General features: G+C 51.9%; 3 protein-coding genes across 10 annotated transcripts in view; 2 read left to right on the forward strand and 1 right to left on the reverse strand.

Moving 5' to 3' along the window:
• Window positions 1-23: 23 nt before the first annotated feature.
• On the forward strand, window positions 24-10,051 carry E4F1 (E4F transcription factor 1). Of its 4 annotated transcripts, none has more exons than XM_065684903.1 (14): window positions 24-442; window positions 847-995; window positions 1,101-1,200; window positions 2,015-2,220; window positions 2,621-2,741; window positions 2,987-3,139; window positions 3,431-3,597; window positions 4,101-4,328; window positions 4,626-4,731; window positions 5,242-5,459; window positions 5,909-6,107; window positions 7,168-7,328; window positions 8,121-8,183; window positions 8,966-10,051. In XM_065684903.1, exons 1-14 carry the CDS (start codon window positions 286-288, stop codon window positions 9,311-9,313), a joined length of 2,376 nt encoding a protein of 791 aa, XP_065540975.1. In that variant the 5' UTR covers window positions 24-285; the 3' UTR covers window positions 9,314-10,051. The 4 variants fall into 4 exon arrangements, with proteins under 4 accessions (XP_065540975.1, XP_065540973.1, XP_065540974.1 ...); XM_065684901.1 differs by having other exon boundaries at window positions 25-442; window positions 4,098-4,328; XM_065684902.1 differs by having other exon boundaries at window positions 25-442; window positions 1,104-1,200; window positions 4,098-4,328.
• ZDHHC4 (zinc finger DHHC-type palmitoyltransferase 4) lies at window positions 2,009-18,687 on the reverse strand. Of its 5 annotated transcripts, none has more exons than XM_065684907.1 (7): window positions 18,319-18,687; window positions 17,508-17,638; window positions 14,837-14,910; window positions 13,475-13,653; window positions 13,252-13,377; window positions 12,685-12,929; window positions 2,009-3,697 (listed from the first exon to the last, which is right to left on the reverse strand). In XM_065684907.1, exons 1-7 carry the CDS (start codon window positions 18,515-18,517, stop codon window positions 3,614-3,616), a joined length of 1,038 nt encoding a protein of 345 aa, XP_065540979.1. In that variant the 5' UTR covers window positions 18,518-18,687; the 3' UTR covers window positions 2,009-3,613. The 5 variants fall into 5 exon arrangements, with proteins under 5 accessions (XP_065540979.1, XP_065540977.1, XP_065540981.1 ...); XM_065684905.1 differs by lacking the exon at window positions 2,009-3,697 and adding an exon at window positions 11,234-11,654 and having other exon boundaries at window positions 18,319-18,670; XM_065684909.1 differs by lacking the exons at window positions 2,009-3,697; window positions 18,319-18,687 and adding exons at window positions 11,234-11,654; window positions 17,734-17,911.
• Window positions 17,994-27,841, forward strand: part of GRID2IP (Grid2 interacting protein) — a 37,308-nt gene continuing 27,460 nt past the window's right edge. The window contains exons 1-3 of the mRNA XM_065684899.1: window positions 17,994-18,835; window positions 22,640-23,211; window positions 25,492-25,646. Coding sequence (XP_065540971.1) covers window positions 22,648-23,211; window positions 25,492-25,646 — 719 coding nt within the window. The 5' untranslated portion in view covers window positions 17,994-18,835; window positions 22,640-22,647. The remainder of the gene's footprint in view (window positions 18,836-22,639; window positions 23,212-25,491; window positions 25,647-27,841) is intronic.

Here is a 27,841-nt window from a genome sequence, read left to right on the forward strand (position 1 = left end):
GCCATTGGGCCGCCCGGCCGCCGCGGGGGCTCGTTAGGTAACTCGTTAAGGCTCCCGGTCCGTGTGGGCACCCGGGGTCAGAGGTCACCCGGGGGCCGCGCACCGGACACCGATACGCGCGCGGCCCCGGGGATCGCCCTCCCCCCGCGTGGCGGCCGCGTTCCTCGCCGAGCTCCCCCTTCCCCCCCCCCCGCCCCGCTGTGGGCCAGTCCCGCGGCACACGGGACTGTTGTTATGACGACACGGCCGTAAAGCCGCCATCTTGGCGGTGCGGCTCGTTGCGACATGGAGGCCGCGATGGCAACGAGCGCCGGGCCGGCGGGGCTTACGGCAGGCGCGGCAGAGGAGCGGGAGGCGGCGGTGGCGGCGGGCTCCGGAGCTGCCGTGACCGCCGCGGGCCCCGCCGCCTTCCTCAGCCTCCCGGCGCCCTTCAGCGAGGAAGGTACCAGCCGCGGGGCGGGCGGTGCCGCCGCGACAGGGCCCGGCCGGAGCTAAGGGGAAAAGCGGAGCCTGGGTGGGGCGGCGGGGCCCGCGGAGCCGCCCGAGGGGGCCCGGCCCGGCGGAACCGAGCCCTCGGTGCCCGGCGCGGGGCGGAGCGGGCCCTCACCGTGCTGGTTCTGTCAGCAGGCGGCCGAGCTGGTGCCCCTCTGCCTCCCGTCCGTGCGCCGGGCTCCGGGAGGGGACCTGGGCCCGGGTGGGGGGATCGCCCCGTTCCCTGCCGGAAACCGGCTCGGAAACACCCCCAGGCCCGGGACCACTCGCCCCCCGGTGCGGGAGCTCACCTCCACACGCAGCATAGGCGTTTTGCATGTCTGTTTCTTAAGCCGTGCCCGAATTCTCCCTCAGATGAAGATGACGTGCACAAGTGCGGGCGCTGCCAGGCCGAGTTCACCTCCCTGGAAGAGTTCGTGCACCACAAGCTGCAGAAGGTCTGTCACAGAGTCCCCGAGGCTCTGCCTGCGGCACCGCCGGGCCTCGGCCAGGACGTGCAAAAGGTGACAGCAGCTTCTCCTGCAGCCGGGGCTGTTGGAGGGGAGGGAGCAGTACACAGTGGCTTTAAAGGTCATAAAACTCCTCTGCTAAAGTGTTGTCTGTCACAGCAGGTCGTTCCTTCTGTCGAGGAGTCCATAACTGTTGCTCATATAGTGGTTGAAGCATCTTCGATAGCGGAGGAAATCAGCAATGCCTCTGCTATAGTAGGTGAGCTTTGGGGTGCCTGGTTCTGTACCTGGCTGGGTCAGGAGCCTGTTCTCCCTTCCAGTGTGCTCTGGAGTGTGATCTGTGTGTGGTCAGGCACGTGATGCCTCCATGTTGCTGCAGGACTTGGGGCTGAGGGTGTGAGAGTCATCCCTTGGCCAGCTCTGCAGTTGTTCTGCAATAATAAATTAAGAGTTAAAACTCTGGTCTGGAAGTGGCCATTTTAATAGTTATGCTGCAATAGAATCATAGAATCAGCCAGGTTGGAAAAGCCCTTTAAGCTCATCCAGTCCAACCATTCCTCAGCACTGCCAAGGCCACCACTAACCCATGGCACTGAGGCCTCGTCTCCACGGTGTGTGAGCACTTGCAGGGACGGTGCCTGCAGCCCTGCCCTGGGCAGCCTGTTCCAATGCCTGAGCACCCTCTGCGGCAGGAATTGTTCCTCAGCTCCATCTAAACCTGCCCTGGTGCAGCTTGAGGCCGGTTCCTCTTGTCCCATCCCTTGTTCTTGGGAGCAGAGCCCAGCCCCTCCTGGCTCCATCCTCCTGTCAGGCACTTGTAGGGAGCGATCAGGTCCCCCCTGAGCCTTCTCTTCTCCAGACTGAACCCCCCAGGTCCCTCAGCCGTTCCCCATCACACTTGGGCTCCAGGCCCTGCACCAGCTCAAGTGCCCTTCTCTGGACCTGGTCCAGCACCTAAAGTAAATAGCGAGAACTGTGCAACGACCCTGCTGTATGAAACGCTACAACAGTAAATCGATGGAGTTAGGTAAAGCTCTTCTGCAAAGGACATAACTGTCCTACCCTCTTCCCAGGTAGCGGGCACATCAAAGAAGTCATTGTTGCAGGAGATCATGTTTTTGAAAACCCAGATGGACACACTGATGGGGAAGTCCCAGAAGAGCCAGGCAACCCTGACGATCCGGAGCAGGATATCTCCACGGAACTGATCAAGGTTAAGCTGCTGGTTAACAAAGAAGGGAGATATGTATGTGAATTATGCCAGAAGACATTTAAAACAGTAAGTATCACCTCTGTGTTTGGGTTAGTGAGTTATTTAGGCTAAAAGGTCACCAAGATATCTCAAGGCTCAATAACATTGTGCTGTTCTAGTGCATGTGATGCTTCCAAAAGGGAAGTCCTACTTTCTGAAGGAGCACTGTTTTTCTTTACAGCTGAAATGTAAAATACTTAACCTCTAAAATCCGTAACTTTAGCTCTGAGAAGCTGTGGCTGCCCCATCCCTGACAGTGCTCAAGGCCAGGTTGGACACAGGGGCTTGGAGCAAGCTGCTCCAGTGGAAGGGGTCCCTGCCCGTGGCAGAGGGTTGGAACTGGATGAGCTTTAGGGTCCCTTCCAGCCCAACCCAGTCTGGGGTTCTGTGACTTGAAACATCTTTTAAAATGAAATTCTTTCCCCAGGCCAGCATCCTCAAAGCTCACATGATCACTCACAGCAGCAGGAAGGACTATGAATGCAAACTCTGTGGCACTTCCTTTAGGACAAAAGGGTCTCTGATTCGACACCATCGGCGTCACACTGGTAAGAGCTCTGCAGAATAAGAACTCCTCTTTGCTGGGGTGTGCTCTGTGTGTGGGGAGCCAGGTTACCTTCCAGTGGAATTCACTGCTTTCCTGCTGCTGAGCTGAGCCTTTTGAGCTCCACAGTGCTGGGCTGCTGGGAGGCAACACAAGGGATAAGCACAGGGCTGGCTGTAGGAAGCTGAAAGTGTTCCTCATGCTGGCAGTAGTTACCTTAATACTCATTTTGATTCGTGTCATTCCCAGATGAAAGACCTTACAAATGCAAGAAATGTGGGAAGAGCTTCCGGGAATCAGGAGCTTTGACGCGGCACCTGAAATCTCTTACACCCTGCACTGAAAAGATTCGCTTCAACATGAACAAAGAAATAGTGGTCAATAAAGAGGATCTTCCAACAGGTCAGTGCTGTAGCCAGCACCTGCCTCATGTCTGGGAGAACTGAGCATATAAATTAAACCCACTTCTGTGGTATTCAATTTCTGATTTTATATAGGAAAAAGTAATTTATAGAGCTAAAGTATTAACCTGAAGCTCTATAGCCAGGCAGTGACTGTGAAGAGTGTTTGATGCTCTGGAATAGAGCTGGTTTTAGCAGGCACTTTGTGTTCTGAGGCACATTTTCTGCCAGGCACAGCAGGCTGGGGAGGGTGGCAGCACACCTGTGACTCACTGTGCTGCTTTTCTTGCAGGATCCTCTAGTTCAAACCCAGACACTGTTTCCTCAATAGCAAGTGAGTCCATCGAGAGCTCACCCGTCATTCACCTGGTGACAGATGCAAAAGGCAATGTGCTTCACGAAGTCCATGTTCAAATGCAGGAGCTTCCTGTTGTTGATGCAAAATCGCTGGACCAAGATGTGAGTGCATTTTCTCTTAAAGGCTCTTGATGTGCTGTATGCAGAGAAGTATTTTGAAGTATTTCGCCTCACAGACAGAATTCTCATAGGTGCTAAAAATCTGTGTGATGGGAATAAATGGTTAATGAGCTGCTTTTTCACCCAAGCACATAAAGGTTCTGCTCTGCTAGAGTCCGGCTGAGCTTAGCAGCACCTCTGTAGTATGCAGGAGGATGTGTAGGATTCACCACCATGCACTGAATGACCCAGAAGGTGAAAGGGTGTTCTTGTTGATCATTCCCTGCTGCAAGACACTGTGATAGCAGCAAAGGCTTATCATCCCTCAGACTGTATGTCTTCAGAGTACACATTCACCTCCTCTTCCTCCCCAGTCCAAGATCATTCCCTTGCTGACTTTTCAACCTTGTATCACAGCACTAGATACCTTAGAAAGAATGGCTCTAAAGAGAGGGCTGAGGGTGTATTTGCTGTACCAGTTACCAGACTGTTCCTTCCTTCAGCAGTCACATCCCGAGGAGCTGCCATGTGAGGGGGAAGCAACAAGTGAGAACCTGCTGAGGGAGGCCATGAGGAACTCGGGTATCGTGATAGAGCGAGTCGCTGTGGAGGAGATGCAGAAGCCAGACACGGAGCCTGCTGTGGCTGCTGCAGAAGGACTGCAGAATGAAGTGGTGGAAGCAGAAGAGGAGCCATGTGGGGAGCAGTGTGTTGAAGTAGAGCAAGCAGAGGCTGTATGTTTGTATTCCGTAAATAGATTCATTGTGTAATGTTCCTTGCCTGCACTTGGCTGTGCACAGCACTGTTAGCATGTTACCCTCTCTGCATCAATCCCCATGCCCTGGGAGCTGTGTCAGATTTTATAGTTAAACATATTTCACATGTGCTTTAAGTGTGGTGTTAGGACACAGAGGTGCTCTCTCTCTCCTGTTAACCATACAGATCTCTTCCTGGTCAAAGCTGGAGTATTTAACTGCAATACTTACTATCCACACCAGTACAAACATGTTGTACCATTTTCTTTCCAATAGACAGATGCAGAAAGAACAAATGGGTACAAAAGTTACGTTTGTCCTCACTGTAACGAAGCCTTCAGTGAAGCTACTTCCCTTGAAACACACATCAAAGGTCATTTAGGTAAAGTTCTATTGCTTATGCTTAAAGTGTCTAAAATGTGAGGTGTCTCACATAGCACAGCTTGCTTTGTTTCAACTCCCTTGCCTTTACATGGCCTTAGCCATGCAAAAACAACTGATTAAAATCAATTAGTGACACACTAATATGAAAAGGCTGACTTTGGGCGAGCTCTAGAATAAAGGGTAAAAGAAAAAAACTTACAAAAACCACTCCTAAGTTTCACATTTCGGGGGTGCACTACATCCTTGCAAGTGGAATTTGATGAAGAGGCCAGGAAAAAGGTTGGTGAGGCAGAACAGGTTGATAGGCTGGACCTGCTGCTTGAGAGGCACCAAAGACCAGGAGAGCAACATGGGAGCAGAATTCACTTCTGAATGAGACACACAGTTAATAGAATTTCCCTCCTCCTCCTGGGTCATGTTTTTGGCAAGGATTCTGTTGCTACACATAGGAGACAGTTGCTTCTGTGGGTTGTTGTGTACCAACCACGTGTCCTCTCTTTCTCTCTAGATTACAAGCCTTTTAAGTGTGAGGAATGTGGCAAAGAGTTCACCAAGGGCTACCTGCTAAAGAAGCACCAGGAGGTACACGTGAACGAGCGGCGTTTCCGCTGTGGAGAGTGCGGGAAGCTCTACAAGACCATTGCACATGTGAAGGGACATCGACGAGTGCACTCCGATGAGCGGCCCTATTCCTGCCCCAAGTGTGGCAAGCGGTACAAGACAAAGGTGAACTCCCTCACCACAGCCTGCCCTCCAGGTTTCCTTTTCCAGAGCCAGGGTTTGGGAGAAGTTAGGAGGCTTTGCTCCGGAAAAACAGAGGCCACTTGCCTCTTCATGAGCTGAAGCTCCAGAAGGAGGCTTTTTAGTAAGGAGAGAGAGGGCTAGTCATAGAATCATAGAATGGTTTGGATTGAAGGGAACTTAGAGATCATCCAGTTCCAATATTCTGCCATAGGCAGGGACAACTTCCGGTTAAGATCTTAGTAAAACCTTCACATTTGTGAAGAGACTGTCTGGAAGACTCTACGTAATAACAGTAAAACCTGTTTTTTATCATATCTTACATGAGAAGAAGTCTTCAAGGATGTTAACTTTTATCCAGGAAGCTAAAATACTGCTTGTTCCAGTTCGCAATTCCCTTTAGCTCCCTTATCCTGCTCCTCCCTTTGGTACAGAACGCCCAGCAAGTCCATTTCCGCACGCACCTGGAGGACAAGCCCTACGTGTGTCAGTTCTGCAGCCGCGGCTTCCGGGAGAAGGGCTCGCTGGTGCGCCACATCCGCCACCACACCGGAGAGAAGCCTTTCAAGTGCTACCGGTGTGGGAGAGGCTTCGCAGAGCACGGCACCCTCAACAGGCACCTCAAAACCAAAGGTGAGGTGGCAAGAGTTTGGCTGTGATGGGTGGGAGTGTGGGGTGGTCTTAGGTTGGGTTTGGATGAGCTGCTCTTTGGCTGAGTGGTGATGGTTTCTTGGAGTAGAGCTAATGACTGGCATCCAGGGCTATTTATCTGCATCCCAGTTGCATCAGGAGATGTATTATGGGTTTTTTTAATCTGTATTAATGAATATTTCTATTGTGATTTTTCTGACCAAGAGTCAGCTGAACAAACAGCTGTAAATCAGTTCTAATATAAAATCTAGATCATCTATATAAAGATAAGCAAAACGGGGCTTGCATCAAGACTCTAATTGCAGCAGTGCTGCGTGTTCTCTGCTCCAGCCTCTAGCCTAAGTGGTCCCAGCAGTGTCACCACTGTCCTGAGTAACGAAGACAGAGCCTGCACCCTACCAGAGCCTACCCCAAACTGTGAAGGGGCTCTGGTCCAAGGCTATACACAAAGAGCGAGAAAATGAACATTGCCACAGAGTAATGCCAGAGAGCTCGATTCCTGTGCTGGGGAAGAGGTGAACTTTAAGAACAGAAAGCATGGTTGTTCTGTGAGGAAAATGTCTTGAGTTCTCACAGATAATCTTGTTTGATCAGATTAGTTTAGCTCCTAAGCATGGATTTTCCAGCTTTGTCAGGTAGTGACGATGAGGTGCTTAGATTGCAAAGAACAATACAAGTTCACTGGAAGGAAAAAAAAGAGTTCCCCAGTAGATACAGAAATGTGTAAGAAGAAAAGATATGCTGTTCTTCACACACAGCTTTTGAGATCCAGTATGGATTTACATCTGTGGATTTACAGCTGTGTGTCTTTTGGCACTGTACTGGACAGTGGCTTTGCTCCAGTCTCAGTTCTGTTTGGTGTTACTTGGCTGATCTCAGTCGGATGAGAGCCTGGTAGCTGGTATTTGCCAGTGGTATTCTGTTACAGGTCCTTATTTGTGCTGTGTAGTATTTTCCATGAGGACCCAGAAATTACCATCTCCTGTATTTGAGATGATTATGAAAAATTATGTTCTTTTGGCATTTTTGGAATACCGTTCAGGTGGCTGCCTCCTGGGTTTGAAAGAGGTGGAGGAAGTGATGGTGTCTGAGGAAAGCCAGTCTGCTGACAACTTGGCTGCCACGGTCATCTCCGAAGATCCTCACACGGTGCTGGTGGAGTTCTCTTCAGTGGTGGCAGACACTCAGGAGTACATCATCGAGGTGAGAAGTGGGCAATGCCTTTGCCTGCTGACCTCAGCACAGTGTTTTGTCACTGAAACTGCGGTTGTGCATGATGTTCCTCCCCTAGGCCCTTGGGAGAAGGTAAAATAGGATCTAGCCAATGCATGACCCCAGGAATAAGTAGGATTAAAGAATCTTGTTCAGAAGGAGAGCACCGGGAGCCTACTTCACCCCCTTCCCAAAGCCTTCCTGTAATGTACGCAGGAAAATGGGAATGCAGGAAGACATCAGAAAGCTGAGACTGAGAACTGACCACACCACATTTTATGTCCTCACTGACTTGCTTCAGCTTTCCCTCAACTTTTACCTTCTATTTTCTCCCATTTCTATTTAACTTAAAGAAATAATTTAGCAGAGAAATAATCTCAGGTTTTAACTGGCTGTGGCTGCCAAAAGCAATGAATTCTGCACATTTTGCTCTCTCCCCCCTTGTGGCAAAGAGCCAGTACTCATCAGTGGAGAACAACACAGTTCATTTACTGAGCCCCTTTAGTGCTGCCACAGTTCTTCTCCAATAAAAGAACCTGCCAGTTGGCCAAGTCCTGCTGAGAGAGGATGTTCTCTTCTGGTTATCTGTGAGCACTGTGAGTTACTTTTAAGTAGCTCTTGACAATGGGATTTGAAGGTAATGTCAAGGAGGAGTTGGCTTTAGAGGAGCTACTGCAGCAGGAAAGGAACAGACAGACTTATAAAAGATCTTAATGTCTTATATCTTGGTAATAAAAGTGGTTTTGGTAATAATCTAAAAATCATCATATTTTGTCTTTCAAGACTGCTACTGAAGACATGGAGACCAATGAAGCTACTGAAATCATAGAGGGAACAAGACACGAGGTAAAGCAGCCACATGAAGGATTAGTATGGGGACTTGCTGTAGATGAAATGAATTGCTTTTGGTGTCCTGGAAGTCATGCTGAGTAAACCCAGCTTCAGATAATGAATTGACTGACCTCTGTAGGTTTGCACAGCTGTCTGTACTGGTCGTACTGGTATGACTGGGTTAGTACTGGTAACCCTAGGTCATTGCAGTGCATTCCAGAATGCTAAAAATGGTTCTTGCTGCACAGTCAGAAGCTGGCTGGACTCCTGGATTCTGTCAGTTCAAAGGTGCTGGCATGCGTTGCTTGGATTTGTCTATAAATAGTTTGACATCTGAGGGGTGCTGGAGAGGGACTCTTCATCAGAAACTGTAGTGATTGATAGGACAAGGGGTGAAGGATTCAAACTGAAACAGGGGAAGTTCAGGTTGGATACAAGGAAGTTCTTCCCTGTGAGGGTGGTGAGGCACTGGAACAGGCTGCCCAGAGAAGTGGTAATGCTCCATCCCTGGCAGTGTCAAAGGCCAGGTTGGACCTAGGTGATCTTAAGGTCCTTCCAAACCCAAACCATTCTATGATTCTGTGGCAAGTGTCCTGCTGGCAAAATATCTTCAGTGACGTGAGGTATGACATGTTCTAGGAGTCTGCTGTTCCGGGAATGATGAGTACTTCAACAGCTGGAGGAAAGTGGAATTAAATGCTGTTGCACTGCCCTACTTGTGGTGGTGAGAATTGTCCACACTTCTAAGAGAGAACACCACACCGAGACATAACGAGTCCTCTTTTCTCTCCACATAGGTCGACAGCCACATTATGAAGGTCGTGCAGCAAATAGTGAATCAAGCAAACTCTGGTCACCAGATCATTGTGCAGAACGTCACCGTGGCTGAGAACTCTGAAGTAACCACTGATGCTGCAGACACCATCACCATCGCCACCCCCGAGAGCCTCACTGAGCAGGTGGCCATGACACTGGCTTCTGCCATCGGAGAGGGAGCAGTGCTGACCACAGAGGGTGGCATCGAGACGGAAGAGGCGACGGTGACCATGGTGGCATCTGAGGACATTGAAATCATGGAGCACGCAGGAGAGTTTGTGATTGCCTCGCAGGAGGCAGAGGTGGAAGTCCAGACTCTCATTGTGTGATGAGCAGCATGCACCCTGTGACAGATGCTAATGTAAAACTTCCTGGGTTTCTTGGTTTGGGAGTTTGAGCAGTCCTACCTTTGCCAAGGGAGGGAATGCTTCCATAGGGAAGTGACTTAACAGGAAGGTACGGTGCTGAGATGTTTCCTGTTTAAAATGGAAGTACTGATAGTTAAAATCCTCTACATGGTTGTACTGTGGAAGTGACCGATGCACCAGAGTTGACAGTCTCAGTAGTTTGTACAGCTGCCTCAAATAAAGGAAGGTTCCTTGTAAAAGTATTGACCTCTGACCACAGGACAGTGGTGTTCTGGTGTTCAAAAGCATTCAGAAAGTGAAACAAAGATGTAGGGTCTCATAAGAGACTACTTAGCATATGCATTTAAAGCAAACCAAGGAAACCAAACCTAAGGAGTTCTGGTGTGTGTTCACCACCACTCAAACTTTCATGCCTTTAACCTCACTCCTTTATGCCTGCTAAGGCATGGTACTGCAGTATCTTCATTTTATATCCTGGACAAATAGCCTTATGTACTGGTCTATGAAAGAATGCATCATTGTACCCTTGCAGTGCCAGACAGGCTGCCCTGAGAGGGGCCTGGTGGAGTGTAAAGCCATATTGTATATGATAGTTTCTTTTTTTTAAAGCGTATCTGGGTTTTTATTTGCATATTGTACAGCTCCAGCATGTAAATAAACACCTTTGTAAAAATAAAGTTATTTAAAGTTCTTACTAGACTTGGCCAATTTCTGCTCTGTTGTCACCCAAACAGAAGGATGTCTGGAAAGAGAACGGGGCCCCTTGACGTTGTGCCTAAGAAACCCTCATCATTAGGTGAGTCAAATGCTTTTTCCCCAAACAAGCCTCCAGAAGCAGCCAGTACATGTGTGCTTGGGAGCCTTTCACATGATCCCCAGGTAGGGGGATGGCAGCGGCCACTTGCACAGCTCTAAGTTAACTTTCGTCTTCTGCTATTAAGGTCAAGGGTTTTCTGGGGGACAGCCATGAAGTGCCTTCTAGTGCTCACCTACAGAATCCTGGTACAGACTGGTTTGTGTTGGAAGGGACCTTAAAGCTCATCCAGTTCCAACCCCTGCCACAAACCGGGACACCTTCCACTAGAGCAGCTTGCTCCAAGCCCCGTCCAACCTGGCCTTGCGCACTGCCAGGGATGGGGCAGCCACAGCTTCTCTGGGCACCCTGTGCCAGCACCTCACCAAGCACCTCACTTGTTCAGATTCTGCCAGTAATCATGAAGTCTTTCAGCTAAATCCATGCAACTTGTTCTCCATATCATTAACAGAAATGGGTTAATCATTTGCCAAACAAAGATACTCACACAAAGATGAAGCTTCCTCACAGTTCACAGCAGCTCGCTCTTTGTTAGCTCTTCCCTTGCAAGTGTGCACAGGGAGAAAGATTCACTCCAGTAAGATGGACCCAACTTGTCCCTCCGAACTAGTCAATTCACTATTGGCTCCCTCCAACAAGGAAACAAGAGGACCAAGCTTAACCTCAGAGATCTCACCCAGGGTAGTATCTTATATATTGCTCTGCTGAGGCATTGTTAACCAGAGCACTGCAGTCAACTCTGTTACTGTTTTCCTACAGAGCAAAAGAAAAAGGTGAATGATTGACAAAGCAGTGCCACTTCCACATCTGTGACACTGCAGGAATATAGCAGTGTCTCCTGCAGGAAGGAAGACCTACTTAAGATGGACTAAAGCAACTGAGGAACTCAGTCATACAGTGGTATATATTACGCAGCATACAAAACTAACCATAAAAACCCCAGTTCCTTATCTATGCGTTCTTTAGCTGGTCCTAATCCTAATGCTTCTGCACTGTGACTGTGTCTGAAAAGACTTACAGGCAGCTGCCACCGGTGCAATGTCAGTGCCACAGACAGACTGGTCAGCTTTATGCAAACACAGTTTCCAATCATTTCATTGAGATACAGTCACCTTTTTACAAAAGCTGCTTGGGCATCAGAGCTCATTGCTGGAATAAAGTCCTACAAAAAGCTTAAAAACAAACATACAAACACTGGTATCTTCATGTTTTCTTCTTGCTTTCCAGCACTGCAGGAGGCTTAAAGATTTCCATCAAATTCCTCCAGACTCCTTTAGAATAAATGTTCTTGTAGACAGCTTGTCTGTCATGAGGCTGCAGTGTTGGATGGTGGCAACACCTGTGTCTTCTGCATTTATACCATTCATTGGAAGTTTGGTTGGTTAAGGCCAGATAGAGATTGAAACAGGAGTATGCACCCAGAACCAGTGTGAGGAGAATGACAAAGCCAAGCATGAAGACAATCCTAGGGAAAGTCAAGAAAAGGTGCTGCAAAGAAAGAAAAGAACAACTCAGTTACAAAGATGGGGCATTAAATCACATGGAGGGATGCGAGTGCTCAGCATGCAGCTGCAAAGAACATCTGGGCACACATGGAACTGTGGAGCCCCAGGAAGGAGGTCACAGCCATCTGTCAGCTCAGTGACTGAATCCTTGAGTAGAGCATGCGGATTCCCAAAGCCTGGCTAATATGTGGGAGTATTTTCTCCATCCATCTATCTCTGAATGTTGTATTTCATAGCAGAGTTCTGCTTGTTGGGTTTCTTAATTAAGAAAATCATTAATGCAGATCATCTGAAAACAAACTGCCAAACAAAGGGGCCACAATCTGGTGCAACTTCAGGTTTTGCTGACACGATGCAGTTTAAGCAGCTCTTCCCTGAGTTAAATTCCAGTGCTGGGGAGCGGGAATGGTACAGCTCAAACATGAGCAAATGCTCCCTCCCCAAGATCCCTTTATAACAGTCCAAGGCTGAAACATCTGGTGTTTAGGATGAGGAAAAGAGAAAGCATTTGGTATTTATCTCCTCACTGCCCAACTACAGAAAGGGGTGAGGGGATTGAAAAGCAAATGGCTCAAGTGCTAGAGAAGCTCAAAGTTACCCTTTGTTTGTATGTGAGAGAAAACGTTCAAGTATCTAAATTCCAGGGCAGTAGAGTCCTGCTTGAACATCTCCATGAAGACATCTCAAGGATTTTCAACTGTTTCCTAAACATTCCTGCAGTAGATGGTCACTGGAATGTGAAATCACTCCCTATGAACCAGATCTGCTGAGTGAAAGCAGCCCAGAGACAGAAATCTAAAGAATGGGAGACTGGAATGAAATGCTATGAGAAAAACCCTGTACTTTTAAAGCATTCTGCAACAGCAGTTTTCTACACTGCATTAGCTGTGTGAAGGTGGTAAACCCCTGCATTTGTCCACATCTGCTGCGAGGAGGATTAACAAGATTCCTGAGAGCAAAGACTGAGCTAAACCTTTATATATAAATTAATAGCCCAGACAGCATAAACTCACCTGGATGAGGAAGAGAATATCAACAGCACGCTCCTGTCCTTGGTCATCAATGTAGCTTCCATGCATCATGCCTGAGAGCAGCACCACTTCGATAAGGAATGTTGCTGAGATGACTGCAGTGGTTGCTGCCATGGCAGTCAGCGTGAAGAGGTAAAGGAAGAAGTACTTGGCATTGGAGGCACCAATGCAGTTGTTGACCCACACACAGTGGTGATCAAACCGATGCACACACGTGCTGCAGAAACCTGGGGAGGAGGGAGCCACAGGGCAGGTCAGTTGCTTGGGGTTTAAGTGATCAATTTGATTTTTACACAGTCTAGGATAGTTTTTCATCTGACAAAATCCAAGAATTATGGTCATGATTTTAAGCAAACACACTAACCCCAATACTAAACCTAAAGCTGTGCTATCTATTTCCTCTTTTATTCCCTAAGACTGCAGCTCACAGACTTTGTTTTCTCTGACAGCACTGCCCAGCAAAGCAGAGGAAAGGCAGAGACTGCAGCTCTGGAGAACTGATTTGGCAGGTACCACTGTTTTGCTTATCAAGGAAGTTAAGATTCTTACTGCAGTGTTTTGACCTGGCTGGCTTCTCCAAGCCACACGTAGGACACACGATGCCCTTCTGAAACAATACACCATCATATGCATAAATCTTAACCAAAGATGCATGATTTGATTTAGTTATTATACCTGTGAAAGAAACAAGAGAAATGGTTAGCAATGGTGTTTGTAGCCTTTTTTAGGTTCATTTTCAAATGGCTACAGCTCCCAGTCAGCAAGAGCTTACCGGGATTGGCCCGGGAGCAGAGGATGAAGCAGCCCACGTTCCCAGCCAGCAGCAGGTAGGGCAGGAGGAGGATGAGGAGGTGAAATTGCAGCTCCCAGCAGTACACAAACACTTCCCACGTGTATTCCACATACACTGCAGCTTGCAAGACTACGTGCAGGACAACAAACAAACAGCTTCTGTAACAGCAAGGGGACAGTCTATTCAATACACAGCATCCTGATTAACAGGTACCCTCAGAGGTGACCAGCAAAGACTTTCCAAACACAAGGAGACACGTTTCAGGTTTTCAGGCCAGCATGGATTGCATATTAATAGTGTTTTCTCCTTCCAAAGCCTTCCTTCTCTTCTTCCCACATATTCCTTACAATACACCAGGTAAATTCACTTCCACTATTGGCATCTCCTTTGACTTTCTTTTCCCATCAGTAAAGTACAAAGTCTCTTAATCACCTGCTGCTGACAAAACATGCCACAGCAATAGGGCACAAAGCATTCTGCCAGAAGACATTTGCTATGTGCTGCTCTGCAAGCAAAGAAAACCCCAGTGAAAGCTGAGCTTAAAAACCCTGTAATGACCTAAGCAGCTGTGAGGAGACAAGTGTGGCAGGAGTTAGCAAGGGCCAGCACTGGTGCCAGGCTGCAGCTTCTGCGAGGCACGTTGCACCACCACTTGGCACACAGGTTTGTTTGGGATGCATCACACTGAGAACAACTTCCAGCAGCCTGGCAAAGAGACACCAGGATAAGCCACACATTAGGAAAGCAATGCTCGCTTACTACAGTTTTCTGCATTACACATCAGTTTGCTGGGCTTGTATTATGAGTTTTAAATAACTAGTGATGTGTACTTTACTACAGGGGGAAGTCTGTTGCAGACAAGCTCTCTTCTAACGCTCTCTCCTCCACCATTTCATGTGCAATCCAGCAAGATCCTGTGAAGTCTCTCAGGGCTACAAGAAGATGCCCCCAACCTTGGCAGCTGTGAAGCTTCCTCTTGAGCCAGCCAGACACCCGAACTGCCGGACTGAGAGTAATGGGATTTTAGGGAGAGGATGTGGGTTGCCAGCTCTGTCTAGAGGCTGTTGTACTCCACCAGTGTGACCAACATCTGTTACGCTGGCAACCACAGCATCTTTATCTGTCAAATATTTCAGGGCACCATCTTCTAAACAATAAGCAAGGAACAAAGAAACTACAGTGTGGCAAACCTTAAAGGGAACCTGTCATCCTTGACAAGCACCCGTAACAAAGAGAGGGCATCTAAGGGTAACACTGAAAGCTCTGTAAGGGGTAGGAGGTCACAATAAGAACCAGAAATACAGTAAAAAATAATGTCAAAAGCATTAAGAAGTGCAATACCTTGTGTGGAAGAGCCTGTGAAGCACCCTCTGTGCCACCCTCTGGAGCTGTGCAGGGATCACAAATGACAATGCCTGAAGCAAATGAAAACACTGTTGTTACCTGAATGTTTCTGCCTGTGGAAAGGTCAAATAGAAACACAAGTTGCCTAATCCCTCAGTTATGGATCTGTATCAGTGGGGAGGGAGCTCATTTTCAGGGTATGTGAACTCCTAAGTATACAGCAGGAATGTTGCAGGGCTTTTCACCGTGGGAGTAAAGTTCTGCGTTCTTGGGAGCCCAACAGGCACAAACGTATCTGGGTTAATGTGTGAAAGTTGTAAGGAGCTTATAGTGGGTTACAGGCTGGTAACTGGTTAAGCAGGGGATAGAACTGAGCAATTCCCAATCTACAATATGCTTCATCAGGACATCTGACAGATGCAAGCACAGATAAGCAAAGGGATAAAGCCAGATGCCCTCCAGAAGGGAAAAAAAACCCCACAACCCAACCAAAACCCAAACAAACCCCCCCCAAAACCCCCAAATCTACAGTTCTTCAACTACAGCTATGGCCCAGCCATGTCTGACTGCTGCTTCAAACCAGCCAGCCACGATGAAGAAGGAAAGTGTCTGTGTTCATTCAGTGAGCTTCTCAGCAGCAGTCTGTGACTGCTGAGCTGTCTGACTCTGCTCTTCAGAGGGTGATAGATCTCTATAGCAACACGCTGCTCCATCAGCAGTGCAGGAATTAGAGCAGCTGAGCCTATTTCTAGCTGACATGGAAAGAAAATATGCAGTGAGAGCTTCTTGTCTCAGATGTGAAAGACCAGAAGGCAAAAAGCATATGTAAGAGTTGAGAAGATGCTAAATATTTTTCTTTTAACTGGTATGCCTCTAATAGCAGTTCAAGTGACAAGTCTTGCTTCAAAAATGAGGCTGTGTTCTGCACTAGGAAACACAGAACTAGACAGGAAAGCAGTCTGCATCAAATATTAACTGTGTGTTAGTATGGTGTAACATTGCATTCAATACCCATCATCCTCCCATGTACAGCACAGCAATTCCCTGTATTTCAGCCACTGCTTACACCAGAGCAAGAGGCTCTTACAAACACCATTTGTGCCTGCAGGGATGACGGAAGTAGGAGAAAGTGAGAAGAATTGCACCATGAATATAACCACCTCGCACAACCGAACCACTGGCAGCAAGGAAAGCAGCCCAGGGATGGAAGCTGACCTGCTCAGAGCTGTGCTCTGTGTGAGTTAATGCCTTCATCTCCCTCACAATGAATATCTGAAAGGATCTTACAAAAGCACAGTCAAACAACTTAAACTTCCAGGCTTGTACCCTTCATCAGTTACAGTCAGATACCAATCTAAACTACAGCGTCCAGAGAAGCTACTCAGGATTACCTTTATGTATTTCATGAGGACAAGCATCGGTTCCATTTCTCCAGCAAGTGACTTTACATCTCAGCAGTATTTGAATTGCTGACTGTTACATGTTTCATAGAAGCAGCTATTAATGTCTCTCTGCACAGTGATCTATGTGTCTATAAAGCAATACAAAGCCTGGTTGGATGGGGCTTGGAGCACCCTGCTCTAGTGGAAGGTTTCCCTGCCCATGGAGGGAGCTGGAACTGGATGAGCTTTAAGGTCCCTTCAACACAAACCAGTCTGGGAGTCTATGATACAAAGTATAATACTAGTAATCACAGTCTGTTTAGACTCATGTGAACTGCATTAAGTATTATTTATAATTTAAATGACAATTCTCTTATCCTTTCCCTTCCAAGAATATCGCCCCTTTTCCTTTTCCCTCTTCATTCACAGTCCAACAGACAGAAAAATAAGCTTATGCCTTATCAATTCATTCCCTGCTTTTGCAATAAAATGCCAATTCTTAATCCTCCTTTAAAGCTCATCATTCCCCCCCTTTCTTAGGAACAGCAGCCGGCAGCATTATTACAGGCTCCCATTAAAGAGCTTCCCCTAAAACATTTGCCACCAGTTGTAATTCTCTATTTTAATCCTCAAACCTCCTCCCACCTTCTTCCTCTTAATGACAGCAGCAACTACCATGAAACTGCGAATACACGGGACCTCGTTATTTCATGTCTCAAAGCTGACGTGTTACAGTGTCACTGAACACCACACTTTGAGCATCACAACAACTCCCATCCGTGCAACCACCCTCAGCACTGCAGCCAGACTGGCACACACAGGAGCCATGAGACACAAATGGGCTTTTCCTACCTGCTTGGGCTGGATATCAGGAGCTGGAAGGAAGTGTGGTTCTATTTCCAACCCCAATTACTTGAGAGCAGTTGTCAAAATAAGACGAAATGTGAGACACAGCACATCGTGTGTATTAGGGTGCTGAGGCGCTGGCACAGGGTGCCCAGAGAAGCTGTGGCTGCCCCATCCCTGGCAGTGCTCGAGGCCAGGTTGGACACAGGGGCTTGGAGCAAGCTGCTCCAGTGGAAGGGGTCCCTGCCCATGGCAGGGGTTGGAGCTGGAGGAGCTTTAAGGTCCCTTCCAACCCAAACCATCCCATGATTCTGCCATCCCTCTGACCATATATATCAGTGGGTTTATAGAGGAGAGAGGCAGCAGCTGCACTGATTTAGCACAATGAACCTGTTGAGCTCACTGGAGATGACCATCGCTCCGAGAGCGGGGTTCTTTACCTGGCTCACAGCGCTGACGCTTCTAGCGAGGCCGCTCTCCCTCCTCCCCGAGCAGAGGCACAGCAGGGCCATGGCAGAGAGCACAGCGCACGAGTAGATGAGGAACAGGGTCAGGAAGTCCATCCCGCGCCCTGCAACACACCACCAGCCCCGCGTCAGTGCCGCCGGGGGCCGGCGCTCGGGGCAGCCCTCAGGCCCAGCCCTGCCTCACCGAGGAGCCGCGCACCTGCAGGCCTCACACCAAGCCCTGGAGCCCGCGGGGACACGGGCCCGAGGTGCCCGGGGGGGCTCGGTCGGGGCCCGCGGGGTGTCCGGTCGCAGGCCCCGGGGGTCACCGAGCGGAACGACCCCAGCCCGAGGCGCTCCCTCAGCTCGCACCGGCGGGTGTCCCCCCGCCCGGCAGGGGGCGCGCTCAGCGCCAACCCTCCCGCCGAGGCCGGCTAATCGATCGCCGAGCTCGCCTGCCCCCTCCGGTCGCTCGGGGATCTACAGCGGCGGGAGCGCCTGCCCGGTACCGGCCGCGCGGTGAGCGCGGGCAGGCCCCGCTGTCCGGAGCCGCCGTTCCCGGGGCCCAGCGGCTCCGCGGTGGGGGGGTCCCGGGCTGAAGGAACGGGGCAGCCGCTGGGCCGCCTCCGGCACGGGAGAAGCCACCGATCGCCTCCCGGAGGAGCTGAGGCCGCGGGGCAGCGCCACGTGTGCCGGGCGCCTTCCTCCGTGCGCAGCCGAAGCGAAGGGTAAAGCGGTAGCAATAAACGTTACCTCACCGTTACAAACCCCATGTCCGGTCGGACCGTCCCGGGCCGCTCCTTACCGTGCGGGCTGAGCGGGGACGCGCCGTTCTTCGCCGTTTCTAGGGGGTCCGTGTGGCACCGCAGCCCGCCTGGCGATTCCGTGTGTCGCTGCTTAGGGATGTGCAGGAAGTTGCTGCCTTTGGTGATCGGAATCCTTTGGTCTTCCAGAGGAGCTCCCGGCGTTAGATCCCATTGAAACAGAGCCTCCACTCCCACCATCACCTCCCTGGCGCTGCAGGGCAGGAGCACGGGGTGCAGGGGCCCTGTGCCCCGGTACCCGCAGGGTCTCCCGGGCACCCGTGTGCTGGCGCGGCAGGAGGGGCAGCCCTGCCCCGGTGCCCTGCGCGGGGGCTGTCAACTGAAACCGCCGCGGCCGGTGCCCTCCGCGGCCGATTGGGTTACGGTGCCCGGGTAGAGTTTGCCATAGAAACTGGGCCGGGCGCTGCCGCCGGGAGACAGCCAAGAGCAGCGGCCGGAACTGCTGTGATGGTCTCGCCCGCGCCGGGGGTCCCGTTGGCTGGATCCCGGGCACCACAGGTAAGCCCCGAGGGGTGCTCGGGATGCTTGGGTACCAAGAGGAGTGGTTGAGGCACAGCAGCATTGGCACCAAGAGGACGCTAACTGGCTTGGTTGAGGCACAGCATCAGCTGAGGCTGAGTTTCAGGAAGGGGACCTTGTTTTCCCTGGTAAGTTCCTTCCCCTCAATGCACTAAACCAGAACCTAAGAGAGAGAAATGCACCCAAAACATTGTCAGGGCACAGGGATCCTGGGGTGAAGCCCGAGGTGCTTTGCTCCTGGGAGAGGCTGTAGTGAAAAGCTGTTTTCTCCCTGTTGACACACCAGAATTCCTGCGCTGCTCCAGGTACAATGGTAGGTTTCATTGGGATGATGGATGTAACCTGGTAAGTTTGGCAGCATAGAAGGGGTCCTGGGATGGGTGGATGGCATCAGCATGGACACAAGGAGGTTGTTTTGTCTGCAGGCAGACAGGCAGGGTTTGGGTGCTGGAGCTGCCTGCAGTGAGTGTTACGAAGCAGGGTACCATCACCTGCACTGCTGAGGAGCTCCATCCACTCTTCCTGGTCTTCAAACAGCCAGAAAATAGCTTTGATATCAGTTGCTTCACTTGCTCACAACCACCACAGTTTTGCCTGCCTGTTTGGGCAGCGGGTAATGAAGAAGGTGCCCTGAGCAGGAGGGGTGTGTGTGTTTCTGTGTCAACACGGGAGGGCAGTGCATGCTCCCCCCAATACATGGCCGAGCATCTTGGCTGCTGAGAAGGAGATTTGTGCTTGTACAGAACCTGTGAGAGTGGAGCCATGTCCCCTCTCCAGCAGAGCATCACCAGCACCAGGGCTGGGAGGACAGGAGGAAGAGGTCTTAAAGTCCCTTGCAGCAGTGATGTTCATGAGCAATGAAGGGCACAAGTAGGAGGAAGACTGTCCACTGCATCATGCTCACCTTCGGGTTGGGCAGAGCAGGTCCATGCAGCTCTCCATCGTGAGGCTTTACCTGATCCCATGAGAAGGCTCCCGGGTTTCCTGAAGGGTTGTTTCCCCTCCAGCCCATTGCTGCTGACAGCCCAGTCCACACCAGTGCAAAGGGAAGACCAAGGGATCCCTGTGTTGTCAGGGATGGGATGCAGATGACCCCTCCTGCTGGTGCCGCAGCAGGACGTGTAATACCCTAAACCCTCTTAGTGTGCTAAGCCCTGGGATCCCTCAGTACTGAGGAAGCAGAGGAGAAAACCAGAAATAGCAGCTTAACAAACAGTGCCAGTGGGGGGGCTCTGCTGGGAAACATTCCCAGCTGCTCCTGCTGTGAGGGCCCTGCATGGAGCAGCCTGGTCCAGGCCCCCAAATCCCTGCAGCAAACCCTGCGTCATTTGACAGAATCACGCTCCCGAAATCTCCGCTGTCCCACTCAAACCAGCAGTGATGGGGCCAGCGAGGTCTCAGCACATCCAGGTACCGTCTGCATCTGCTGCTTCGCAAAGTGCTGTCCCTTCAGATTCGCCCTGTGGGTGAGGGATTTCCCTCCATGGCCACTAATCCCTTTTACCTCCTTCCAGCTCCTAATTCCCCCCAGATCTGCAGGCTCAGCTCAGCCCCAGACTCAGCCAGGACCAGCACAGCAATTAGCTTGTCCTTGCTTCTCTTTGCTATGGAAATAGAGTTAATTAGAACAGGAAAAGGCAAACCAGCCCTTTCTGCCTGCCTGGGGCTGACAGGGAGCCACTGGAAGAGCACAGGGCTTGAGTAAGAAGCCTGGGAAGGAGCAGCGCCCCTGGCTCTGCCCCAGCTCCATGGCGCAGGAGCCGTTTGCCCACCCCTGGACCAGCGAAAGCTTCCAGGGGTGATGGAGGAGGACCAGGAAAGCACCAACCCCTTAGCGGGACCAACCTGCTGGTGGTGAGGGCCCGCCAGGCTCGCGTGGATGGCTGCAGACTTCTGTAAGTGCTCGAGCGTAGGGTGTAGAGGTGGAAGGGGTGCTGCAGCGAGGCGATGGCTGCTGCTCTGCTGGGCTTCGCTGTGGAGCTCAGCCCAGAGCGGCAGCACTGGGGCTGTCCCAGTGGTTACTGGGCGCTTGCTGGAGCCTTCAGTGCTTGAGCTTGTGTGCTGGTGTTCAGCTGCAGATGGGTTGCATCCCGCTGCTGCCAGACTTGCCCCATGCTTCACCCTGGACACTTCTCCTCCGGTCCTTCGCATCTGTACCTGTTAACATGGGCAACGGCTTTATTTCCTCTTTAAAAAATAGCAGTAATCCCTGATTTTGTACAGCATTTTAATCAGCACTGCTCCACAGAGGAGGACAAGATCATTACACTTCTAATGTGAGTGACAGCACGTTGCTTGCTCCTTTTTGTTATTTCCTCATGAAGGTAGCACATCTGGTGCTCTCTCATACAGCCTTGAGCAGCTGTTTGCAGGAGTAGAGCAGGCTCAGGTTATTAACACAGATCTCTGCTGTGCTCTCTGCCCATCCTTGTGATTGTGCTCTCAGAGCAAGCTGGTCTGTATTACCTCTGCTGAAAATGGACATGAGGAGAGTTCCTTTCATCTCCCTGGTCTATAATAGGGTATAAACCAATATTTCCCTTGAAAGGAGCAGAAGAAAAAGCCATTTTATCATTCAGATCAAAGCCAAGCTGCCCAGTGAGGTAGAGGTGGGAGGTGATGCCTTTGCTGTGCTGGCAGCAGCATGGACCAGAGCAAAGTGGGACCCTCTGAGCTGTCCAAGGGGGATGAACCAAAAGCCAGCTTTAGGCTGTGCTTCTGAGCCTGTGTTTGAGGCTTTTTGATCTGAAGAGCACAAAACTCGAGGTGCGTTAGTGAGGATGTTACTCTGGAGTGATGCTGAGTCCTCATAGTCTCTGTAAGATGCTTCGCCCAGGTAAAACAGGCTGCGTTTCATTTTGTAAGTGTTTAACACATGTTAAGTGGCACACGTGGAATAAGCATGGGGGTAAAAAGCATCTCTGCAGACAGCCGAGATCAAATGAAAATCTACATGCAAATCATTATAGCAAGTGTCAGCCATCCATGGAGATACTTACACATCAGCAGCATCGAAAGGGCATCCAAGTGAGCTGCACACATCAGCTGCTCTGATTTACCTGGGGCAAAGATGACTTCTGCAGACGTTGAGGGCTGATGTGCCCGCGTTCTCCTTGAGCATCCATGGAGCCAGTCCTGACCCTTCAACGCAACCACAAACAAGTCCTTTTGAGGATCCTCATCTTTGCATGTCAGGATGCTGTGATCAGGTTAATCCTGTACACAGGACACAGAGAATACCCCTGGGAGAACTGAGAGGATCTGACAAATTCTAATGAGTTAGTGTTAATCTCGCAGTTGCAAACAGCTCCAATATTGGGTATTGCAAAGAGCTGGTTAAAACCAGGCTGTCTGAAGCCATTGGATGAGCTGTTCATTAATGGGACATGCCAGGGAAATGAAGTAATCAGTTTGATTGATAGACAAATAAATACAAGCAGGAGCCTAAAGACACCTCCTGGTGAGATGGAGATGGGGAACGTGCCACCTCCAGTGGGACACAGGCTGTGCAAGGCCATGGTCTGGGTGCCAGGCATAGCCCCCCCCATCCAGCCAATCCAGCTTCCTCACTGCTAATGGCACTGGCACTGCTGGCAGCTTGATGGTGGAAGAAGAAAAGCTATTTTTTAGTGAAATATAGAGGAAAAGCGTCCCCATTGGGGCATTTCTTCCCACACTTGGATGTGCAGCACCTGCACACCCAATGGGACCCACATGGCATCTACAAGAACTAACGTTAAGGATAGAAAACACCACAGCTCCTGTTTTTCCCTTCTTTTCCAGTCGCAGCCATGCCAGCAACCAACCAGGGCTGGCCCGAGGCCTTCGGGTTCAAGATAACGGGGACTGGTCCATGCTACATCCTCTGGGTGCAGGAAGGCAGCAGCGCAGCGGCAGCGGGGCTGCGGCCGGGGGACGAGGTGCTGGAGATCGAGGGGCAGCCCGTGTCCAGCCTGGGCTGCGAGGCGCTGCTGGCGCTGGCCCGGCGCTGCCCCAACGTGCCCCCCAGCATCGGGGTGGTGTTGCGCCTGCAGCACCTCCGCATCCCCCCTGCTCCATGGGGATGCTTCGGCTTCGAGCTGGCGAGCGGCAGCCCCCCAAGAGTGGCCGGGGTCAGCCCGGACTCTCCCGCTGCTGCCTGCGGGATGGAGCCGGGGGATCTCGTGCTGGAAGTCAATGGGATGCCGGTGATGCTGCCCGAGGCGGTCGCTGCCCTGGTGGGGTCCTGCCACGGGCGGTCCCTGCAGCTGGGGGTGCTGCGGCTGCAGCGCGGGGCTGGGACACGGGACCCCATCCCCAGCGCTGATGCCGTGCGCCAGGAGAGGAGGCAGAAAGCGCAGGAGTTCAGCAGGAAGGTAAGGATGGGCTGTGGGGCTCCAGGCACCGCTGCCGCAGGCGCTGGAAATCTCCACATCCGGCCTTTGCAGGGTGCTTGGACATGGGGATGCTTCTGGCTTGGTCATGGGACTGGAGAGCAGATGTGGGGCACCAGCACCCAAGAGAAGGCCCTGACAACCACCTGTATGTCAGTAGCCCCATGGAGAACAGATGGATGCTGCAAAGAGCTTGGGGACCCTCTGGGTGCTGACCCCAAGTGCTTGTTCTTTTGCACTACAAGAGCATGTGGAAGCCCACAGGGGCAGATCCCCATCTCCTGCGCATCCTCCCGCAGACATTTTAGCTCTAATTTTGTTGCAGAGACAAAACATCAACATGATTACATCTTCATTGTGTTCCTGAAAGCTTCCTAGTGGGTAGTTTACCAACCCCATCTCCTCACGCTGACTATAATTTTGATCATGGCTGGGGTTTTTTAATGTCTCTAATTTCCATTTCAAAGTGGCCTTTTAAGATACTGTTATGAGAATAACCAGGGCTGAGGGTTCTTGGATCCTGAGTTAATAAAGGAACAAGACATTCACAAAGAGATGTGCGGGTGTCGGCTGAATCCCCTCAGTCAGCTTCTGCATTAAAGATTCACAACTGTGCGCTGAGGTTCGGATTCATAAAGCAAAGCATCGTGTGTGAAACAGATACCTGCTGATTACAGGAGATGCACAACAGGCTGGGAGGCTGCTCCATGCTGCCTCCATCTCCTGAAGTCACATTAAACCGAGTAAACACTTCCTGCATGGGCACAGGAGAGCACTTTTGGAGCCAGCAGGATGCTCGTGGTGCTGCGAGCTCCCACAGCAGCACCTCTGCTGCATCCCTTCCTTGCCCAGCAAAGCTGCCCTGGCCAGAAGTGGGTTTGAGGAGCACATGTGCCGCTGGCTCCTGGGTGCTGGAGCACAGCTCAGCGGGCAAGCACCTCTCCAGAGGGAGTTAATGGGGGGCGATTTAAGTGGCTTCATCTTTTTACATGATGCAGAGAGTAATAGAACACTTTACCCCTCTTTACCGGAGAGCTCAGCTCTGGTTGGTGCTCCTGGCGCTGGTGCAGTGCTCCCGTGATGGAGATGCTCATGGTCTCAGCTCCAGGTCATCTCCTCTTGTCCCCTGCGTGCTCTGGGACTGCGCTGACATGACAGGCAGCAGCCCCCCCTTTTCCCACCCGCCAAGCCCTGGGATTCCCATCCCAGGCAAACATTTAACGGCAGCACCCCGGGATTCATCCCACCAGGAACACCGTGGTTCTTTGTCATTTCCGAGCTGGACCTTAGGACTCGGCAGCACACGAGTGAGCCCAGGGGATGCGGCTGCCCCAGATTCCATAACCTTGAAGCGCTGCTGCCGGCGGCTGCGCAGACCCAAAGCACCCAGGGAGCCACAGTGGGGGGACAGCACCAGCACCGACCCTCCCATGAGAGCTGCCAAGTGGGACAAGCACCTGGAAGACTTGGCTTTTCCTCTTCCCTGGATGAGGGATGCTCCCACATGGTGCAAGGGGCTTGGCTGGGTGATGGCTGCTGGTCCCCATGCAGTGCTGCTGCAGGATGCACACCAAGGAAGGGTGAAGGGCTCTGCTCCCCTCACTGCTGCATCCCCCTGCGCTCACAGAGCTGCTGTCGGCACAAATCCATCACCTTGCAGGAAAACCCGACGCACACAGGGACTGCAGGGCAGTCACAGGGAGTTTCTGCTCCCCATGCATTCAGTGCACACAGCCAGGCTGCGGGTACCAGCACTCCCCATACAGCACAACCCCAGGCCAAAGAGCAGCCCCTGGCCTCGGAAGGGGCTGATAAGGAGGGTCCCACTGGGGGTGATTGGCTGGGTGGTGATTAGCTGATTGCTCTGCCTGTCAGGGCTGTCACAGGTGGAGGGGACGGGACAGCAGCTTGGTGCTGCTGATGCTGTTTCAAGCGTCACCTCCAAAAGCCCATCGCAATGGAAGGCAGATTCCAAACTGATCAGCCAGATCCCAGCCTGGCCATGCCACAGCCTCTCTGTCCTGGTGCCATGTTTGTAACACACAGAACAGGCCCACCAGGGACATGTGGGAGACCCCAGCAGTGCTGTATGATGGGCTGGTGTCTGGTGTTTCTCCTTCTTCCCCATACGTGTTCCCCCTTTGCTGACTGGGTGCTGCGATGAGATGGACGTGTTTTCTGCACCCTCAGTGCCTCCATACACACCATTACCTGCTCTGCTCAATGTCCCTTCCTTCTCCTTTCCCGTCTCCCTTGTTGCAGGTGGATGACATCCTCGGTGACCAGCCGGCGGTGAAGGAGAAGGTGTTCACTGTCCTGAAGCAATACGCAGCAGAGCGGAAGGTGGAATACTTGGCCTATGCCCTCTGCATGGTCCTCACCCAGGAGTCCCACCAGCATCTCATTGACAGCATCAGGTACAGGGTGACAGTAACCTCCTGTGCTGGTCTGTAAGCCACGGGTGTCCATCAGCCTGTGGGTGATGAGCAGTGCGGGCATGGCTCAGGAGATCGGTGACCTGCACTGTACCAGCCACCGGCCATCCCCATCCCTGCAGTGCTCACAGCCCCATGGAGCCACCACCTCCTCCTGCAGCACGGATGTGGCTCCCGTTTGTGGCTGTCAGTCCCAAGCGAGATGGGATTGGCTGCAGAAGGGCTGGCGGCTCTTCAAGAGCCTGGCCAGGAAATAACCCAGGTGGGGGGCAGCTGGGGGGGGCTCTGTTGGGACCATGGGCACTGCCCGCAGCATCCCGGGAGGCTCTGGGCATGCTCTGCTTGGGTTTGGGCACCTCCTGAGCCCCTGGCACAGTGGGGGTGCAGCGGGTCCCCCGCTCTTGCCGCAGCGTGGACTGCAGGGCAGTGCATGGACACGTGGTGGGGATTAGAGCCGGGCTGAGACGATGGCCATTAGGGAATCAGGTCTCCATCTGGCCGCGCTCCGGGCCCGGCTTTCCAATTCCTGCTTTAATCAGTGGAATTGCGAGATATTACAGTTACCATAACAACGTCCCCGTGCCGGGGTCTCCGCCGTGCCCGCCGCCAGCCGATGATCCGGTGATGGGGATGGTGGGAAGAGCGGGTCAGTGGCCCTTGCCATGCGGTGTCCCCATGCTCTGCTGTGGCTGAGCATGGGTCAGCTGGAACCCCCCTGTAGTGGAGTGGGGACAGGCACAGAGCCCTGTAGAGCCAGCATGCGGAGGGGATTATTGTATCCCATATGATTACATATTCCCTATAATCACACAAGATCATTTCCTGCTCAGAGTGGATCTGAATAAGCATCCAAGTAGCTCCTCTGGACGCAAGCCCATCTGCAGGGGCACAGCAGGTTCCCCCAGGATATCCCCATCCCAGTGACCCCCATGTTAGCAGAGGAGAATGTGGCTGAACCCGGTGCTGACATCCCCATGCCCAGCCCTGTATGCCATGGGGCAGCACCACAGTACAGCCCCCCTGATATCGCATTGAAACCCTGCTGCTGCCCCATGCCCCTGTGTAAAGGGTTAACGCTGGGGCAAGAGGCACCGTGTATCAGGAAGCTGATCTTGGCGTAATGGAAATGAAATATTCAGCTTAGAGACAAGATTTACCATTTCATCTTAATGGAGTGAGGACAATAAAAAATCAAGGTGCTTTGGGAGCTGGTTTCCAAGCTGCAGGGTGCTGGGGAGCCAGAGGCAGCTCCGTGTGTGCTGCTGTACCCAATATGAGCGGCTGATCCTGGGGTCTCCCAGCCGATGGGTTTGGTGCTGAGCAAGAGCTTTTAATGCTTTTAATATCCCCGTGAAAGGTGTGGGCAGCTCCTGGGTGCTCCGTGGGTGATTTCCCCATGGCTTGAGCCAGTTTAGTCCATCGCTGTGCCCGGAGCCAGCATCCTGGGACTGGGGAAGGGCTGTGCAGGGAGATTCATGCAAGGGGGAAACCTATCTCTGGCACTGCGATGGGGTGCTGGTGTGGCTGTCCCATTGTCCCCAGGGTACAGAGCAGCCACCCCCGGGCAGCGGTATGTGGTGGTGCAATTTAGGTGCACAGAGATCCCATCTGAGCTGCCTGGGGCTCATCCTGCAGGACAACGCCTGCAGGCACATGGATCTGTTCAAGGATGGGCTTGTGACCACACGGGTACCCCCCGTCCAGCCCTGGGGGCCCTATGAGGCTGTGCCCAGCTCTCTGGGCTGTTTCCACCCAAGATGCTGGGGTGAAATCACACTCCTTCAGCTCACCCGTGCCTCCTGCCCTGCAGAGCCCAGAGGACAGCAGCCGACAGGAAACTCCAAGGGGCTGGGATCACCCTTCCCTCCAGTGGTGGTGATGCCCCTCAGCCAGGGACCAGGGAGCAATGATGAGGGTGATGGTCAGGGGTCCCCAACACTCTCCCTGCTCTTTAAGCCCTGTCATGGGGTGCATGGCAGTGTCCCACTCTAGGTGCCCACGTGCCCGTGTGCCGCTGACCCTCACGCTGGCCTCATTGCATCTTCCCTCTGCACCAGCTGGGTTTATTTTCAGGCTGTTGGTGCTGCTCTGTCCTCCCTCCCCTCCTGTCCCCCCGGGGTTTAACGTGCTCCCTGCAGACTGCAGCAGCGCAGCGTAACCCAAGACCCCCCGACTCC

This window comes from Lathamus discolor, chromosome 6, assembly GCF_037157495.1.
Source record: "Lathamus discolor isolate bLatDis1 chromosome 6, bLatDis1.hap1, whole genome shotgun sequence".
Classification (NCBI taxonomy): domain Eukaryota; kingdom Metazoa; phylum Chordata; class Aves; order Psittaciformes; family Psittacidae; genus Lathamus; species Lathamus discolor.

What these genes read in the sequence shown, in the direction of transcription:
- E4F1 (XM_065684901.1), top strand. Translation starts at nt 286, where the DNA reads ATGGAGGCCGCGATGGCAACGAGCGCCGGGCCGGCGGGGCTTACGGCA. An exon ending in AAGTAGAGCAAGCAGAGGCT is followed by an intron (nt 4,329 to 4,625) that starts GTATGTTTGTAT and finishes TCTTTCCAATAG; the next exon opens with ACAGATGCAGAAAGAACAAA. An exon ending in GCAAGCGGTACAAGACAAAG is followed by an intron (nt 5,460 to 5,908) that starts GTGAACTCCCTC and finishes CCTTTGGTACAG; the next exon opens with AACGCCCAGCAAGTCCATTT.
- ZDHHC4 (XM_065684905.1), bottom strand. Translation starts at nt 18,517, where the DNA reads ATGGTGGGAGTGGAGGCTCTGTTTCAATGGGATCTAACGCCGGGAGCT. An exon ending in GCGTCAGCGCTGTGAGCCAG is followed by an intron (nt 14,911 to 17,507) that starts GTAAAGAACCCC and finishes CATTTGCTTCAG; the next exon opens with GCATTGTCATTTGTGATCCC. An exon ending in CACAGGCTCTTCCACACAAG is followed by an intron (nt 13,654 to 14,836) that starts GTATTGCACTTC and finishes TTGCTGTTACAG; the next exon opens with AAGCTGTTTGTTTGTTGTCC.